At 40.8% G+C, this 18,634-nt stretch overlaps 3 protein-coding genes across 5 annotated transcripts in view; 1 reads left to right on the forward strand and 2 right to left on the reverse strand.

Moving 5' to 3' along the window:
* Positions 1-252: 252 nt before the first annotated feature.
* irak1bp1 (interleukin-1 receptor-associated kinase 1 binding protein 1) lies at positions 253-1,976 on the forward strand. The gene is made up of 4 exons (XM_007566612.2): positions 253-610; positions 1,198-1,279; positions 1,358-1,488; positions 1,589-1,976. The coding sequence occupies exons 1-4, from the start codon at positions 258-260 to the stop codon at positions 1,839-1,841; spliced, it is 819 nt and encodes a 272-aa protein (XP_007566674.2). The 5' UTR covers positions 253-257; the 3' UTR covers positions 1,842-1,976.
* Positions 1,854-5,647, reverse strand: LOC103148020 (uncharacterized). Its single transcript, XM_007566611.2, has 7 exons — positions 5,390-5,647; positions 5,059-5,200; positions 4,886-4,975; positions 4,689-4,777; positions 4,263-4,423; positions 2,432-2,548; positions 1,854-2,346 (listed from the first exon to the last, which is right to left on the reverse strand). The coding sequence occupies exons 2-7, from the start codon at positions 5,181-5,183 to the stop codon at positions 2,236-2,238; spliced, it is 693 nt and encodes a 230-aa protein (XP_007566673.1). The 5' UTR covers positions 5,184-5,200; positions 5,390-5,647; the 3' UTR covers positions 1,854-2,235.
* Positions 5,648-6,076: 429 nt separating this feature from the next.
* Positions 6,077-18,634, reverse strand: part of phip (PHIP subunit of CUL4-Ring ligase complex) — a 40,221-nt gene continuing 27,663 nt past the window's right edge. For all 3 annotated transcript variants that reach the window (XM_007566613.2, XM_016678928.1, XM_016678927.1), the window contains exons 26-40: positions 17,834-17,958; positions 17,586-17,668; positions 17,350-17,461; positions 16,388-16,449; positions 16,030-16,185; positions 15,317-15,437; positions 15,100-15,225; positions 14,900-14,975; positions 14,195-14,254; positions 12,413-12,565; positions 12,143-12,295; positions 11,832-12,037; positions 11,503-11,738; positions 11,153-11,296; positions 6,077-11,045 (exon numbers count right to left, since the gene is read on the reverse strand). In XM_007566613.2, the coding sequence (XP_007566675.1) occupies positions 10,336-11,045; positions 11,153-11,296; positions 11,503-11,738; positions 11,832-12,037; positions 12,143-12,295; positions 12,413-12,565; positions 14,195-14,254; positions 14,900-14,975; positions 15,100-15,225; positions 15,317-15,437; positions 16,030-16,185; positions 16,388-16,449; positions 17,350-17,461; positions 17,586-17,668; positions 17,834-17,958 (2,523 nt within the window). In that variant the 3' untranslated portion in view covers positions 6,077-10,335. The remainder of the gene's footprint in view (positions 11,046-11,152; positions 11,297-11,502; positions 11,739-11,831; positions 12,038-12,142; positions 12,296-12,412; positions 12,566-14,194; positions 14,255-14,899; positions 14,976-15,099; positions 15,226-15,316; positions 15,438-16,029; positions 16,186-16,387; positions 16,450-17,349; positions 17,462-17,585; positions 17,669-17,833; positions 17,959-18,634) is intronic.

Raw genomic sequence — 18,634 nt, forward strand, 5'->3', positions numbered from 1 at the left:
TATTGTGCTTAAAATGTGTTATTTTGTAATAAATATATATCTTTGTAATGTATTTTTTAAATGAGCTTTAAAATACCAGAATTTGCACATAACTATTTTTTGTCTGTTACGAAATTATTGTAAAATATTAAATCATTTGATATACACAGTATTCAGGTAGCCATTTTACGTAATACTTTCTTACTCTTGCTTGAGTAAGTTCTTGGATAGCTACTTTTATTTTTTACTTGAATAAAAACATACCGACCTACTACTTAATGTACCCACCGTTACTCCTAGCACTACAAGTCCCAGGAAGCCTTTCGTCCGTCGCCATAGGAGCGGGAAGTTCATTTCTTGAGCTTATTTCCAGTTCCACTATGAACGCCCCGGTTCGCATCTTCGCCGCTTTGCCAGCGGCAGAAACCGACGATAAAGACAAACAGCAGGGTCTAGAGTTAACATGTCTCAATAAGCCGGTGAGGGAGGTTCAGGTGACCGGGGTGGCGGAGGTTTCCTGCCCGGCCGACCGAGCGTGGTTGCTGGTCAGTGTGACCAGCACGAAGGACTCGATAAACGAGGTGACAAACAGTATTTCACGGCGACTGGAATACATTTCCCAGACGATCAGGTAAAAACAACCGAGCTTAGAAAATGACAAATTCGTATCGTAACGTTAACTGGCTTTTGTTCCTAGCGGTAACCGGCATGCAGTGCCGGTTAAAGTATTCGTACTCCTTTAACCTATCCACACTTTCGACACATTGCACCCATGAAATTCAATATTATTGTGCTATAATATAGCACAACAATAATGAGAAGTAAATTGTTCTCAATGTTTTTCATAAATAAAACTGCGTGGCTTGCATTCTTTAAATCATGTAGTTCCTCAGAATGCAATATTACATCAGACCAATAAAAAAAAATGTACATAAAAATTTGGGATAAACAAAAAGGACGTTTAATCCCTGCTTCTAGGTTATTTTCAAAAGGTACTTTTAATCTGACAAAAGAACCTCATTGGAAAGCATATTCCAATTTAATGAAATGTATATTGTTACTAGCAATAACCTTGTTAAAAAAATTAATTTGACAAATGTTACAATCTTTCAGTACTAAAATTTTATTTGCTCAGGATGCTATGAATCCATTCTGCTATTTACAAAAAAAGGTCACTTATATTTAGTCTGTAATATAGTTTTCTTTCTTTCTCCTTAGACAACATGGCGTCAGCGAGGAAGACACAACAGTGAGACGGACTCTTCGCCGACATGCTGAGACCTACACCATGGATGCAGAGGTGAGGTGTTTGGACAGCTAATTGGTTTTGCAAGAGTAGAGTTGCCTGACATGACAGCGTTGCCAAATGCTCCCCCAGATCGTGGTGACCTTTTCAGAATTCAAGAAGATGGAGCATATGTGTTGCGTCCTACTGGAAAAGCTGGATAAGAGTGTCCAAGTGGGAACGCCTCGGTTCTTCCACAGCGCTGCGTGCCTGAGTGAGCTGAGGTGCTTACAGCTCCAAACGGGTATTGTCTCATTTAAATCAAATGCAGGAGTTGTAACCAGTGTGTTTGTGTTGGGTGGTGTTTCTTTTTTTTTTTTTAAGGCTTCGCGCGTCTGTGTCAGCAGTTGAAAATGCTCAACAAAAGGCCAGTCAGATCGCTGAGATGCTGGGGGAAAGTTTGGGGGCCACATTGCTGGTCAGAGAGGAGGAGACCAAGGAGTGGAGGAATGAAGAGGAGGCTACAGATGGAGAACGCAGCTTGACGCACGTTCCTCCTCTCCTACCTACAGCCACCGTCACCTCGCAAGTGTCTGTTTCCTTCAGCTTCAAAGACAAAAGCAGGAAAAAACTCTAAACACACATTTTGGAGAGTCTAGAAACACTTTATTGCACGGTTTTCACGCTTGAACAGATGTTCAAATTTCATAGTCTTTGCCAAAGTCGAAGCAGTCCCGGTGGCTTTCATTAAAATCGTCTGCACACTTTAAGCTAAAATACTGTAAATTATATAGATATATAAAAAAACAAAAAAAAACAAAAGAAGTTTGACTTTCTTATATTTGTTACTTCTAATACCAATATTTGTCTCCATATTCCAAAAAGGCAAAAGTGAGTCCCAGTGAGGAGAGATTCGGTGTGTGTCTCTGATTTACACACCTGTTGGTGTTTAAGTTCAATACATGTCTTTGAAGAAACGTCACGACAAACTGAGACCAAGCTCAGGAGCGCAATCGTGAAAACCGTCCCAGTCAGTCGTCCTCGGTCTCGTCCTCTGGGAACAGCTCCCTGAGCCAATCCTGCATGACGAATCGCGTCCCGTCAAAATGCGTGAAGTAGTTCTCCAGGGTGGGAATGTCCGGCTACAAACATCCAACCGTCAGCTCAAGATGCGAGGAGTGTGTGAGCATAAAAGAAACCTTAAGTTCTGCGGCAGTACGTCCTTACCCTCATCCCTGTGATGCGCTCCAGCTGTGTTTGAGGCAAGTATGCAACCATCAGAGAAGAGGGTCCAGGCCCGCCGAACAGCACCTTGTAATGTGGCGTTTTCTCCGCCTTTGTGTCCTGTTTTCACACAAAACAACGTACAACTTCTTTTTCATTTTTTAATCAACAAGGTCTCTATAGAGTCTAATTGGACTTGACATCAACAAGCACTCAAAATGGGTCTGATATTAAACAAAATAAGGATATACGTAAAAGTATCACATGCCCACGATTGGGAATAGTAGAAGATCATATTCTTATTAAAAGAACCTTGTGACAGTGCATGGCATCAGGAACTCTTTGGAATACTAGGAGATTTTTACATAAAAAATCAGTTTTCTCTATAAAATGAAAATTGTTTCCTATTGGTTAACTAAAAGTCAACCGGTTGTTTAGTAGTCTTGTCCTACCATCACAAATGCAAACATGGGAAGTCTACTTCTCTATATCAATAGGATGTTTAATGTCACTGTATTCTTTGGTTGGATGTTGCTAAATTTTTTCATCAACAGTTTGGCTTGGTGTGAAACAAAACAGGGCTGGGCAATAAAATAATATCTGTTGGGATAGACATGTGATCAATATCAATAGAAGATTTGTCCGAAAGAATTTTGATAATTTCATCTAACTCCAATCCAGAGTCGCAGGGCATTCTGGGGGGATGTAGGCAGAGGAAAGGCTTTTACTGCTAAACGTCTCACCGACTCAGCTAAGAAATGTTGGTAGCATCAGCTAACTCACTCTTGATAAGCTAGCAACAACTTATGTAACTTGCACAGTAGCAGTTTCATGTTGCCTCTAACGTATTCTGGAACAGTTCACTCCTCAGAGGTCTGTATGTAGTCGAAGAGGACTCGAAGTGAACGTCTGCTGGAGACATTCACACAAAGGTATCGGATGTGTACTCGGTGATGTGCTGAGTTGAACAGGAAACTGCTTGGCAAGGAAACAATGTTCACATCGAACTGATAATGTAGAGAGTCAGCGCAACCAGTTGCAAGGACACATTGTGTGACTGCCACTCTTTGTGCAGCTGACAGTTATGTGGTGGAGGCTAAACAGGGCTAGGTGCCCAACTAGCTCTTCAAACGTGCTAGCATCCATTCGGATTATGGGAGGTGAAGGAGTTTGTTACAAGAAATGTAGGTAATAAGTACGCTTGACTATAAAATCTTGACCATCCGCAGACAATGCTGTCACCACTTATAAAGACTGGGGTGGAGTGAAAGGAGAAAATGAGTACAACCGCTCTAGAGGAAATTGTACATAAAGGAGGAAAGGCCACATCTCAAGGTTGGCAGTACTTTGAATAATTTAAAACCAAAAAACGACCAATAATTAAAAGGATCAACTGATAATGAAATGCTTATATTGCAATAATTTTTCAGCTGTATTGCCCAGCCCTTAAACAAAATATGTGTAAAAAAAAGTACCTAGTCCTTACTCGTGAGTATATGGAGGATCAAGTTCTTTGTTAGAGTAACATTGAAAAAAAATCTGCTATATTCTCCAATAAACTGAAAATGGGTTGCCACATTGACTCACCAGACGCTAAGTTCTTATCCTATGGCATTCTTAGTCTCCCAACCTAAATCTTGTAGAAGCCCTGTAGGGCGCACTGGATAAAGCATAAGAGCAAACCAAGGACCCTAGATTATGTCTAAGATTGTGTAAAGAGAAATGAACATTTCTCCATATCTGAATCCTCCCTGAGTGCTTAGAAATGTGGCCAGTCCAGTGAGTTATTGAAGCAGAACGACCTTAAAGATATGAACGAGTTCTGCTCACCAACCTCAGAGTTCGAATACATTTTGTCCACCCACTCCTGAGGAGCTCGGAGTTCTTCGTCCCAGCTCACCACCACTCCGATCATGTGGCCCTTCCTCTCCAACACCACCTCTCCGACCCGCAGGAACACAAACGGGGGGCGAGGGCTACGCACTGCCTTGGAGGCTGCAGGGACAAAAGGTGTGCAAGTATTTAAAGCAAGTACTGAAAGGGAAATCAATCACAGGGAAGACAGCTGCCTCAGGGCCTTATTTAAGTCTACTAGATAATATCCAGATAAGATGCTAGTGTCATTAGTGGTGATTATAATACATTAGAGGATGATCAAACACTAAAGATTCAGAAATAACACTGGGTGAAACTGGCAGCAGCATGGAAATGACACCGTATCTAAAGTCAAGAAACGTACATATACTGGAATTTCACAAACCTCCAAAGAATCCATGATCATTATCAAATATCATGGTTTCTATTGGTGGAGACACTTGTTCCTCTTCTTGTCCCAACCCAACCAGAGACCTGCAGGAAGTCAGAATATTTGTTTACGAGAAGAAGCTGAGTTGGGTTTGCTTACTAAACCTAAATGGAAAGAAAAGAGTTTATTTCAAAACTTAAAAGTCTACTCACTTGACTTTGGACAACTGCTGGTTTGTCCAGTCACTCCATGCAGTAGCGTTAAGGTATGACGTTCTCCACTGTTTCCATATGCGGAGCAACCTGAAAAGCATTTAATAATATCGCCCTATATTATCTCAATGTAATTACAGTATTTAAAGCACTTTTATAGCGCTACCCCTTACCGCGTGGTTGCGTGGTAGCGCTGCGCCGCCGTAGAGCCGCTCCACCGGGAGATGTAGTACTGCGCGGGCACAGCGGAGAGCAGGAGCGCGATCTGCAGCGCGGCGGCGGGGCCGAGCTGAGGCATGACTGCGCAGCTGGCACCTGAAGGCAAACAGGCGCGTCAGGTGCATGCGGGGAGTGCGGAACTATTGAAGCCAAAGTCTATATAGTTTTTTTTTTAGCCTCCATAAGGAAAAAGCTTTACTGACATTTACTTATTACTATTTAAAAAACAAAACAAAAAAACTTTAACGTAGTAACAACTTATTTCTGTAACAGTAGCTCTCTTACCTCTTTCTGAAGTCCAAACTTTCCTTTCTATCTGCTCAACATTGTGCTGCGGAGAGTTGTTTGCGCCTGGGAAACCTGAGCAGAGTGACAAGGTTTCACTTCTGTTTTATTTACATAAACGGCAACCCATGCCGCCGCCACCTGTGTATTTACAGTATTTCGAAAAACTTTCCGAAACAGGTGCTCTGCCCAATCATAGCAGCCCACGGAGGAGCGGACGGACCTTTAGCGACCCGCCACGTCAGGAAACTCGCGAGGTCCGGGTGAGTGAAGAAGTGACACCTGCGCTTTAGCGACGCAAGGGGGCAGAGTTGTTCATCCACTGCCGCAAAACCCACTTTATAGGAAATAAATCCGAACAGCGCTGAGAACTTCACAAATTTAATTACAGAAGTGAAACTCAGATATGATATAGATTAATTAATTACACGATGATATCTTCTTTTTTTGTTTACAAATGTATTGATATTTTTCTATGACTGCTACTGAAAATGGTCCAAAATTTAGTTTCTCAGAAAAATTAGATGAAAACTGTAACAAAAGCAAGATTGTTATGGAAATACATTTTGTTTTATTTTGAAATCAAGGTCTCACAATCTGGAGGAAGATCTTTCTGCTTCCTGAATTAATGCAGCAAAGATACAAATAACATTTTCTTATGCCACAAATAACGAAAAGTAAGCTGAATATGGAAACACAACTGTTTATTTACTTAAAATATTGGTATGAACTAACAGGACAGTAGTACTCCCCTACACATACATTCTAGCTTTATGCCTTTTATTTATTTTTTTTTTGCATCACTTCCTTTAAATATAAAAAGTATCCAAACTAACAAAGACAGCTTCATCAATAATTTCACATAAAAGACCCCCCTCCCGCCCCTCTTCTCACTTTTATCTCCGACAGCTCCATAAAACCTAAAATTTTTAAACATCTCAAAACGCTTCCAGGTGGCTCACATGCACCCACTTCACTCACTCACTCACTCACACTGATGCTTCAGGCAGGCGCCACAAGCAGCATGACTCTGCCACACACCTACAGAGTCTCACATTGAATAGATCCCATGTTCTCATGAAAACATAAATGCTCAAGTGCAGCTCTGAACTGCCGAACCAGGGATTTAAAACGACAAACACATATTTTAAGGGGACTGCTGTAAACGTAAGCCCCATATCTCAAAGTAAAGAATCCCGGGTCAGTAGATTAGTTAATCTGTGCATTCAGATAGACAGAATTATTGATACCCCAGGTAAAGATGGATGAAACACCTAAAACAAGCTTTTATTGCAGGTATATAATCTCACACAGAACAATTTAAAATGTACATTCAATTAGTAGGAAAACAATCCCATTAGAAGTAATTAAGAAAATCAGTGAACACCATTATCAGATGTTCCCTACATCTGATAATGCAACCAAGAATGAACCAGGAAAAAAAAATTGATTGTGATGCGTTTGTCATGTCCAACTATCACAAACATAAAGATTTAAAACTTGCTATTATACTTCAATTCGACCAAAGGACGAATATGTGGGAACCACTAGAGGGGCTGTTATGCTGTGGGCCTTGATTTTGTGCAAAACCAGGACATTTGAAATAAAAATCTGCTGACATGTCCCAGTAAACTTAAAAACAAAAAGAGCTGGCAAAATCATCTTCAACATTTTGCCAGGTCAACACTGAAGTGATTCACAAAGCATAGAATCAATACTTCATTGAACATTTCAGCCCATAGGACTAAATCAGATAGAAAAGTAGCAGCTAAATGTGTGAGATTATACCACTGCAATAATAGATCTATTTATTTATAAGGTTTTTACATATCTTTCCCTGTGGCACCAACAGATTTTTATAAGTCTGTCGACTGTACTACTATACATTTGAATTGAAAATAACATTAAAACTTTATGTGCACATAAAGTAGTTATAAAGTGATGTTATTTTTTTTAAAAAGCCATGAATAAACACTTAAAGCCAACTAAATCTTCCACTCAAAATAAATACTTCCATGGGTAAAGATTTAAACCTCAATCGGAAAACATATTTTGTCTCACCCTGTTGAGAAAAACAATCGCTAGTATTTGGCCCTTTCAGATTTAAAATAAACTTTTTATACGGACATTATAAAAACTAAAAAGAAGAAAAAAACAACAAAATCCTAAAATGTGTGGCAGAGCATAAAGCATCATTCTATCTCCATGGATCGATCCATTGATATATCCTCTTGTATGGCAGGGAGACAGACAGAAGACATGTAACACACATCATATATAAATGAACATCCACAGTGGAGACAATAAAAGTTAGTTAGAAAACACATTCAAAAGCCATGTTCTAAAACTTCAGTGCCCACAGACAGAATTTGGCATTGACAAACCTATTTTTTTTTTTTTTAAACAAACAATGACAAACAGGATATATGTTCGGTAATATGTGAGCTATGAGATGAACCAGGTGTGTGTCGACGCTAGCATCCAGTCGGTCCCACTCGCAGATTTTGGCATTCACTTCCTCTGTGCTGTAGGACAAACAAAATACCGGGAACGGATGCGTCTTTATAAACTCGGTACCCATTACGTGTGGCAAAAAGAGAGTCCAAAGTTACAAAGTTCTTTTTTTTTTCCCACAAACTCAAAGTCCAGTTCTCAGAATACAGAAATGAGCAGAAACAAGAAGTCCAAATGTAAAATGATAAAACAAGGCCCCATAAGGGAAAATTAAAAAAAAAAACAAAAAAACAGAGGACTCAATATGCCAGAGTAGCAAAGGCACACTATCAGAAACGTGAAGCTGTTTTTCTGGAAAAATGCAGCTCGATCTGGTTTCCCTCCACTCCCCGCTGTTTTGCTTTCCAAATTACGAGGAAGTTGCAAGAACTTAGGAGACAGGTTTGCATGTGAAAAGTGAATGCTGTCACCGTAGAAGCATCTCAACATTCTTTCAAACTTGTTCTAGAAACATGGCAGATGCATCTCAAAGCTAGCGACCACTCTCTGTACCGTAGGGTCGGTTTCGTCGATGGGTTAATTCTTCTCAGCAGCTCTGAAGTCGTTTCTTTGAGCGGTTCCTCAACCATCGAACTGTATGCCACTGTATGTACGCTCCAGGTAAAGCCTGCACTCAGTTGTGTTAAAAACCAGCACACACAGACACACAGATACACACAGATACACACACGCACACCGTTGCCGGTCAGATGTTTACATCCAATCACGATGGGCATAAATGACGGGGTGTTGAACTGTTTCTGCAACTAAACACAAGAGCTGGTGCACAAGTTGAAATTTATTGTAGATTTTGAAAATGACATACCTAAGGTTAAATATGTACTGTTCGGCTCCGCTAATATTTAGTGAAATTCCCCTTTTTCAGTTGCTAAGAAACCAACAGGCTAAAACTGATTCTATCTTTTGAGAGATGGCTGCCTCATTTCCTGTTGGAAACAACTAACCCTTCTTGGTTACATTAGATGATTTTACATCTAAACCTGTCAGGTGTATGAATATTTTAGAGCTTAACAGTAGCTGTTAATTTCAGGTTAAGTTGAAGAATTCACTATTAAACCCAGAAGTACGACTGGCAGTGAAACAGATCCTCAGTTTATTACTGCTGCGACCGAGCTTAACAGATGGAACAGAGTTCTCAGGTTTAAAATGTTTCTTTTTAATCAATCACAGTTTGGGTGAGACGAGTGAACCTTGAGAACATGTTGAAGGTTACAATGGAGCAATGATCCCAGACACATCAGGAATAGTTTTTTAGTTGATAAATCACGCTAAAATTAATCTTCTGGAATGTCCCCGAAGAATACCGTATCAAAGTTTCATGGGAGGAAACCAAACTACAAATTCTACGAAAACGTCCGGTCAAACGTTCCGCTAAAATCAGACCAGAAATTTCTCCCAACCGTTAATCTGGTTGTATTTCATATTTGATCCTGTATGTATAACTTTAAACCTGTGTGGATTAGAAAAAAAAACATTAAAAAATCTAAAATTACTCCAAATTCTTGTTTTTAAAATTAATTCAAGTTGCATCTTAGTTCATCTACATTATAAGTTGCCTCAAATTAAGATGACATTAACGCCAATAATGATGGGATGCAAACGTGCGACCGGAACTGTACTTGCAAAATGCAAGTTTGTAGACAAACAGGCACATGCACACCCACACACCTTACGTGTAAAAGGCACAAGGTATTGCTAATGCAGAGGACGCATTCAGAAATGATATACAAGCGCAACAATGACTCCTTTCACTCATGCAACATATTTTTCCGCCTCACAGTAAAACCAGCTTTCAGGAAGAAGACGCTTCCTCTCTCTAATTAACATGCAGAAAAGAACAAAAACACATTAACAGTACACTAAATGTACAGATGTACAGTACCGACAAAGGTACGCCATTTGGTATTTTAGCACAAACAGACACGCTCAGCTCAGCCAATGTGTAAGACTTCCAAATCAGAGGGACGATCATATGAAACTTTAGAAAGAGCAATGAAAAGGTTGTATAAAAAACAGAAAGGATGAAGTTAGGGGGAGAATATGTGGTCTTAGGCCAGTTGTTCGTGTAGGTCAGACCGATTTACTTTTCGTCCCAATCTGACTCTGAACTGTGTTTAAGGTCCGGCAGAGGAGAGGTTCGTCAGACGAAGTGAGAAACACCGCCTTCACAGAGAGAGATTCTGTGTGCTCCTGTGGGATCCAACATGGATCAATAGAATAGGAGGTGTGGGAGCATATGAACATGCAGTGCTAAAGTGCTTAGTGGGCAGAGAGGAAGGTGGGGTCAATGACGAGCAGGGTAACAGGTAACGGCACAGTTTGCTCTCCATAGCATCAGCCAACTGAGCCTCCGTTTGGTCTAAAGCATCCGATCCAAACATCCTGCCGGGATCTCTCGGCCCTCTGAGCACTCGAGCTTGTGCATATGTTCTTTACCAGCCTATGAGATTGGCTTTGGCCTTTTCTGTCAGTTTGCGGACGCGACCCTTTGAGGACGTTCCAAAGGTGATCGACGAGTCCTCAAACAGCAACTGCCTCTGTTCCTCCTCTGAGTCCTCTTCCATGTACCAGGCAGACCGCCTTCCTTGGTTACGTGTGCGCATCGACCCTATCGTCCCCTCTCCAGCCTCGTCCTTTGGAGACTCTTTCCGACCGGATCGCTCGGAGGAAGTCTGGGGATGAGGCGTGGCCTCCTCATTGGTTCTCCTGCTGCTCCTTCTCAGCGGTGAGGGCTCAGGCGACTCGGCAGGAGAAGTCGATTCCTTCGTTTTTACTATCCGCGGTCGGCCTCGTCGCCTCGGTGTCACTGCTGCACCAGAGTCTGATGGTGCTGACGTTTCCGGGGCGGACGACATGCCGCCTTCGTCCCCTGTGGAATGGTCCAGCTCGTCATCCGGAGTGGAGCTCCGGCGACTCCTACTCTGTCTCAACTCGTCCTGTTCCTGCTTGCTCTTTCTGCCTTTCTTCTTGCCAGGCGGTCGGCCTCGGGGTCTTGAGGGGCTGGCTGGAGTCGGAACTTCTGGAGGACTCACCGGTGAGTCCATTCTGGACCGTCGCCCCCTTCTTCCCATGCCTAAGGTCATGTGACCGTTGTGTCCGTTCAGATGGGCCGTACTTTGAGTCGAGGGGCTGGAAGGAGAACCTTAAAAGGAAAAAGATGGACAAAAAGAGAAGACACATGTAGATATGATTTATCGTTCATTCTTAAACCAAAGCTATGTCATTTCGTTTGATGTTGGAAACACCAACCGGGTGTGTGTCGCACGGGGGTCCTGAGTTTCCGACGAGTGCTTCCACTGCTACTGTCTGCTGCTGGAGGGGGCGTGGGCTTTTCAGGAACTGGTGGCGTTGAAGCTCGGACAGAATTATGAGCCCGCAGTGAGCGAGAAGATTCTGACAATAGACAAGAGATGCAGCAATTTGGCAAATTACTAAATGGGTCACTGTTATTTCGTGACCATATAAAACAGCTTAGGGTTTTAAATGTTACACCTTTATCTTTCATCACCAAGAATATGAAGACATAGACTAGGCCAGTCTAAGAAAAGTTCAGACTTTGATCTAAACTACTCTGTCATTAGTATTTGATTTAATCTCACCTCCAGTGCTCGGTGTGCTGTTAGTGATATTACTCGATGAAGGAGGTGAGGAGTGTGCAAAGTGGCGTGCGGAACTACGCGTCCGGCCCGGAGCTGGGGTATCCGCTTTACCGTTGACCAGCTGTGGAGTCTGTTTCAGAGGGACATGCTGTCTGAGGGAAGGCGGCCGGGACGGAGCTGGTGACGGCTCCTTCTTGGCAGTCACCCTGGATGATACGCGTCTTTTCCTCTCTGGGCTACAAGCAGTCAGAAAGGAAACCGAGGAATCGTCTTTAGCTTCAGGTTTGATTAGTAATTAAAAAGTAGTGCTTTACTTTTTTTTTTTTTACCTGGATGCATTGCTACTTGTGGGTGATTCGCTCCTCCTTCTCTTTGTCGTGTGCCTTGTCTGTCTATCTGCGGCGTGTCGCGTCTGTCTGTCTGTGCCACGTCTGGTCAATTTATCTGTCATGCCGTGGATTGCTTTGTAATCAGAAAGGATGGGGCTGATATGCTCCTCAAACAGCGCAGAAAGACGAAGACTCATGCTGTATATCTGCAAACACAAGGCACAACTGAAAATCAATCATAAAAAAAGAAGGAGCTGACTATAGAAAGACCTGTTAGGGTTTGGAAGTGTCTTTTTGCGAATGATTCTGACCCGGGACTTTTTACTGGGTGTGTACGCTTTGGAATTGCTGAAAATTAGTCTGACATCCTTGGAGAGCTCAATGGGAGATGGATAATTTCCTTCAGTCAGCTTTTTTAGAACTGTGCCAAAGTCCATCGGAGAGTCAACTATTTGCAGGTAGTCCTACAGATGCAGACAGGAGTAGAAAAGGAAGAGAGAAAGAACAAAGATGATTAATATCAGTTACAGAACTGAAGCAGCACATGGTATCCGTAACATAGGGTTTTGAATCATTTGTACCGGGTACTCCTGTATGTCCACCGGTTCTCTAAAGGGCTCAGAGTCTTCACACTGAAAGATAAGGTCCAGCAGCTCCTTGCAGCGTCCTTTCCAAGCATGAGGATCGTAAGAACGAGGACGGGTCCGTAGCTGGCGCTTCATGGGCTGACGGCCCTACACAGTAAATCCAAAGTTAATGACACACACTGCAGTGGCTTACAGAAAGCTCTCTCTTCCAATATATATCTTCTGAAATGCATGAAAGTGACCACTACGGTGTTTTGTTTTCACTTGTGAGCAGCTGACACCGATAAATGGCAACACTAGAAAATTTCGGAAGAAATTTAAACGGGGCCTGCCAAAGTGTGCCTGCCGGTTGGAACCCAACTTTTTGATTCTAAAAATTAGCATCAATGCTAAAGTAAGCTACATTGTACTCAATAGCATGTGGAGAGTCACAAGCATGTTGAGTAACATGGACCTACTCCATTCAGTATGTTAAAATGAGGGTAGAAGCTAAACTTAGCCAAAATGCTAATTAAGCCTAAATGCTGCCAGTGGCATGTGAGGTATAACTAGCATCTTGTCTTTGGTTTTCTCCATTCAGAGTGCTAAATGTGGCTAATAAATAAAACGATAGCTAAAAAGCTTAATTTAGGGGAAAGCCTACAGCTAATGTGAGGTACTGCTAATGTAGCCCACATTAATGTATTAATGTACATTAATCCATTAATCCATTTAATACATTTTACTTTTGCAAAAGTAAAAGTCAAATGTTTAATTCGTGACACTTGGTTACCAGAAAACGCGCTCATCTCTTAGCAACAGAATATCAAGAAATGTAGTTATTGTTCAAAATCACATAAGATTTCTTCTGCTCTTTTGAAATACTACTTATATTATACTACTTAACAAGAATTGTGCAGTTGGTGAGTCTTTCAGAAAAGTGAAATTTATTTATTTTTGTCATGGGTGATAAATATATTATAAAGCAGACATTCAACACAAAACTAAAAATCTGATTTATACTTCGTGGCAGTTCGTTACCAGAAAAAAGTGCTCATCTCTTCGCACCAAGATAATTATTGTTTATAAAACATAAGCTATTTTGAAATACCGTTTGTTTGTTTAGACACAAGAAATTTACAGTTGGTAATATTGAAAAAGTAAAAATCAGGTGTTAGTGGCACTTGGTTACCAGAAAACACACTCATCTCTTAGCAACAGATTAACAATAAATACTGTTTGTATTTCTTCGGCTCTTTTGAAATATTACTTGTCTTATACTAAGAACTGTGCAGTTGGTGAAATTTTCAGAGAAATGAAAATGTTTTTGTTTTTTTTGTCATTGGTAATGAATATATCATAGAACCAACATTCAACACAATAGTAAAAATCTGATTTACACTTCGAGGCAGTTTACCAGGAGAAAAAAAAGAAGAAGAAAAAGCTCTCATCTCTTAACATCAAATTAATTAGCGTTTATAAAACATAAGCTCTTTTGAAATACTGTCTATCTGCTTAGGCACAAGAAAATTACAGTTATTAAATTTTAATAAAGTAAAAATTAAATTTATACTTCGTGGCAGTTCATTACTAGAAAAAACACTCATCTATTCACACCAAATTAATTATTGTTTATAAAATATAAGCTCTTTTGAAATACCGTTTATCTGCTTATTTATTTATTATCTGTTCTTCTTAACGGCGAAAGGAAGTGGCAGTTATTTTGAGGTGTAGAGCAATAGCTGCCTTCCATGCATTGCTATGGCACGCCCCAATAATGGCAATTAGTCACGTTACCTTATGGTTTCGGGTTGATGTTCCTGGAGCATTATTATCCTCATCATCCTCCTCCTCATCCTGCACAAGAAAAAAAATGACAAAGGGCCCATTATAAAAGATCTCACAGTCAACTGCAGCTATATTTCAAGTATATTTGTTTTTTAAATGAAATAACTGTAATTTACTCAAGCAAACAACAGAGAAGCAACAGTCAAAACTAAATTATATAGAACAATTACTAACGACGTAGAGTAGCATAATGTGACAATGTATACGACAGTATCCTTTACCATACTATAGTGGCATAGCATGGTATAGCATTCCAATGTGTAGTATTGTGTAACATAGTTACTGTATGACATACAGTACTGTAATTTACAGTGTGGTATGGCAAAGTGTAATACAATACTGTATGACATAGTATTATACAGTGTAGTATGGCATGTATATACATTGTATAGCAATGTATAGTATATTATAGCACAGTATAAGATAGTTATATTGTAGTACAGTATAGAATAGCATAGCAATGCCATACTATACTAGTAGCATAGTACTAGTGCTGTAATATACTATACATTGCTACACATTGTATAGAAATGTATAGTATGGCACAGTATAATATAGATCTAGCATAATAAACTACAGTATAGCATAGCATAGGAATGTATAGTATATTACAGTATAGTGTACGACAGTATGGCACAGTGTAGGTAAACACACCTCGTCTTCAGAGTCAGAGAAGGTGGCCTTCTTCATGGTTTTGTACAGAGGCTTGAGATCTGTGAGACTTTGGTCCCTACAGATCAAAGAAAGCAGATCAGCAACTAATGACTGGACGGATTAAGAATTTCATTGAAAATGCAAGTTTACAGATGAAATACATATTAAACATGATGACTCCACATTTCAGCTCAACATACTTAATGAACGCCAGCATGAGGTCAGAGACGAACTTGGCGGTCGTGACGATGAACGATCCCGGCTCGTTGAACGTCTGGGCGTTGTGTTCTATATAACGGACCTCCCACATTAAAGAGGAAAGGCGCCTGGAATAATAACAACAATATGCTTTTTTTTTTATTACAGCCTTGCTCTCATTCATACACACTGCTTCCAGCACAGCCTCGGGTGAGTTACCTGTAGAAGCGGTTCACCAGCCTTTCACGTATGGTGCTGAGATCGGTGACGTAGGCCACGACCGTGCAGTACGTGGGGTACGCCTGTAGATCTACCGGGAAGGCAAACGGTGCTGCCACGTCTGAGAGAGGCCGATATGTTTGACAGTAGACAGAGAAATAATAAAAAGCGGTTTAGTGCTGGTGTGTTTTACGCTGCAAGAAGCTCTGAAAATAGGAAGAGTGAAGGAAACAACAACCTTTTGATTAGTAACAAAATGCAGGAAGTAAAGGTGTATGTTTAGTCAGATTACGTATTGCTTTAACCAAAATATAAAAGTCATGTTTTTTTTTTTTTTTTTGTTTTTTTTTCAAAACCATTTCTTTTTTTTTGTTTTTTTTTCAAAACCATTTCCCTAATTTACATTTATCAGATGAGATAGCTCTGGTCAAACATGTGAGGCTGAAAACCAGTGGAATAAATAAGAGACAGCTGCGACAGAATGTGCTAGCTTCCACCAGGGGGAGCCCTCGGACTAGATTTCCTTCACAGTTTATGTTTGGTATAACATCACAACAGTTAACTGTAATAAAAGCCAGCTCTTTGGTGCTTTATCTTAATATTCAACCAGTCTATTCCTGTGTTGATGAGCTCAGAATGGTGACTCAAAGCTGCTGGAAATGACTGTGTGGCTCAATTTTACTTTCTCTTAAAGGGAACTGGTGACATCATACCGAGCATGCAGAGTTGGTCGATGGCTTTGATGATGCGTTCGCACTCCTCGGCCCGCGTGCGGCAGCCCCATTCACCGTCCTGCGGGACGTACAGCAGATCTTTCTGCTCGTCTTCTGTCAGAGGGACACTCGTGCCCAGCTCGTCGGGAAACGTGGCTGCAGTGCGAGGAAGGGGCGAAACAGAAGGGAAAGTTTTCAAAATGATAAATGCAAGGGTTGTCTAGAGTTGATATCCCAACTTTACGATCTTTGCTGCATGTCTTGTCCCTTTGCTATTGTGTTTGACAGCTGTGAATGAAAGGCACTAGTAGGTGCCACAAAGTCTGAGAAAAAAGTATTAAAAGTAGGAGACGCTTACCGTCATCGGGGATGGGCTCCATGTCCCACGGGCTCATCTTCTCTGTGTCACCGTTATCCCAGCTGCATGGAAAACATCAGGGATCAGTTCTCTGTACCCTCACTTTCTATTCCTGTTGATTTCATTTGTATTATTGCTGTTTTTTTTTGTTTTTGTTTTGTTTTTTCAAATAAGTGATGACGGCGCATTGGGAAAGCGTTCTCTTCTTAGAGATTTCGTCCTTTTGAGCTTTACTTTCACGCTTATATACCTCAGGTCTTCAAATATCAACATCTGGTCAAGAGTAAAAAGAGCAGTTTTTAAATGGTGATTTCTTTAATTAGGACAAAAAACTGTGGGGAAAAGTAACTCCTCTAAATGTAATAAATACATATCGAATCAGATTTAGGTATAGGGTTTTCTCTTTCATCAGTCAGAAGTGGATTTGCTGATGTGTTTTTAGATCACTGTTTTGTGCATAAGTGAAATACGCCATCTTGTGTTTAAACAACAAAAAAAGTTACCTTTTTAACCCTTTTAGTTCCACCGTACTGCTATCTGAGTCTTTTTTTTAGATATGCTACTAACATATAAGTTCCACCGACTGTCAATCCTCACCTCTGAATCTAAAAGCAGATCCTTTCGGACCTCCCACTCTTTCCTTTTCACCTTCAGTTCTCTCTATTTCTTAGAAACATATTTCATTTTGTTCTCTGGCTCCACTACGTGCGTACAATGTTTTTAAACCTGATGGTCAGATAAAGATCCCTTGGCTTTTTTCTACAACAAAACCACAAACTTTTTTTGGGAGTTTATGTGACAGTTCTCCAGTAAAAGACCGTTACAAAGTGGTTGCTGCACAAAAATATGTGCCCCTTTTTTGGGTTATAATAATTTAACAATATGCAATGCACCTGCTTATGCACTTTTATGGTTATGCCCATTTAACTGCAACCCAACTGTGACGTGAACAGGAGTTTTACCAGACGTTGTAGCACTGGAACAAGCTGTCGGGATACTGGAGCTGGTAGGGCTCCTGACTCTCAATGGTCCCGAACCACCAGGCGTCGTCGATCACTGACCGAAACCTGTCGCCTGAGCACGCGACACACAAGAAGCGTTTAGAGGTTTCTACCGCATAAAAGTCACACTTCATGAGCCACATCCTGCACCCTGCACGGAGTGCTTCTATGCACAGTGAAGTGTGAATTTATCTGACCTATAGTCCACTGTCTCCTCCTGGCGTTGTCGAACTGCTGCCGCAACACCAGGAAGTCAATAACATCAGGCATGTCGTGGTACCTGCAGACGAGGTGTCGGTTAAAATCTGAGAAAAGATGCTGCAAGACCAATCTAACAAAAACAGCCAGAGATATTACCCACTTAAACACAAACACACTATCAATTAAACTTAAAAAGCTGAAAATTCCCAGCATTTCTATGCATTTGCTTAAGTCAAACTCTTACTTCATGGAGAAGGAGCCTCCTGTCAGCTTCCCTGTGTCGGGGTCCAGAAAGGCCAGCTTCAGGCAGCAGAGGGTGGGCAGACCCACCTCATATTTGATGCCAACTATCTTCATCAATTCCTGCTCCTGAAACGCAAATGATCGTCTCAAAAAATTTGCAAAGCAAATCGTCTCAAAAAAAGATAAATCGGCTAACCTTGAAATGCAATTAATCATTTTAGATACAGTTCAGAAGTTTATTTATATCCCCCCCCCACCAACATTTTCTTCCTGTGGGTGCTCTGGTTGCGGTTTTCTGGCTGATCACCGATTTTTAAGAAGCTTGAAGTGAAAAAAATAAATATAAAGATGGTTCTTTGGTTATCTGAACCAACAATTCTTTAGTCAGAAACCCATTTGGGGAAACAAATCAACTTGTGTGGAGCTGTGGGATTGTCTTTAGGAAGTAAACTAAGAATTACTGTAAAACTTATTTATGCTTAGATTTTTCAAAACCGCACTTAGAAATAAATAAAAGCAAAGAGAGCGAGAAAAAGAAAAATATGATTCGGATTGTGGCCAACACCAATTTTTATGCCTGAAAAGTCGATAAATATTGCGGCAAGTTGATAACAGTGCAGTGACTGTTGTTACAGAAATGACCAGGTGGGCGGGTCAACACCATCTCTACCTTTGCAGACGTAGATAAAATCGGTGGATAAGATCAGCTTCTCATGCAAGTATCGGCCGACTTCCATTATCCCAAAATTAATGAAATCTGGGCCGATTCATCGCTGTACTCCTAACCTTTTCATTTTTCTGC

The sequence above is a fragment of the Poecilia formosa genome, unplaced genomic scaffold (genome assembly GCF_000485575.1).
Source record: "Poecilia formosa unplaced genomic scaffold, Poecilia_formosa-5.1.2 Scaffold194, whole genome shotgun sequence".
NCBI classification, from domain to species: domain Eukaryota; kingdom Metazoa; phylum Chordata; class Actinopteri; order Cyprinodontiformes; family Poeciliidae; genus Poecilia; species Poecilia formosa.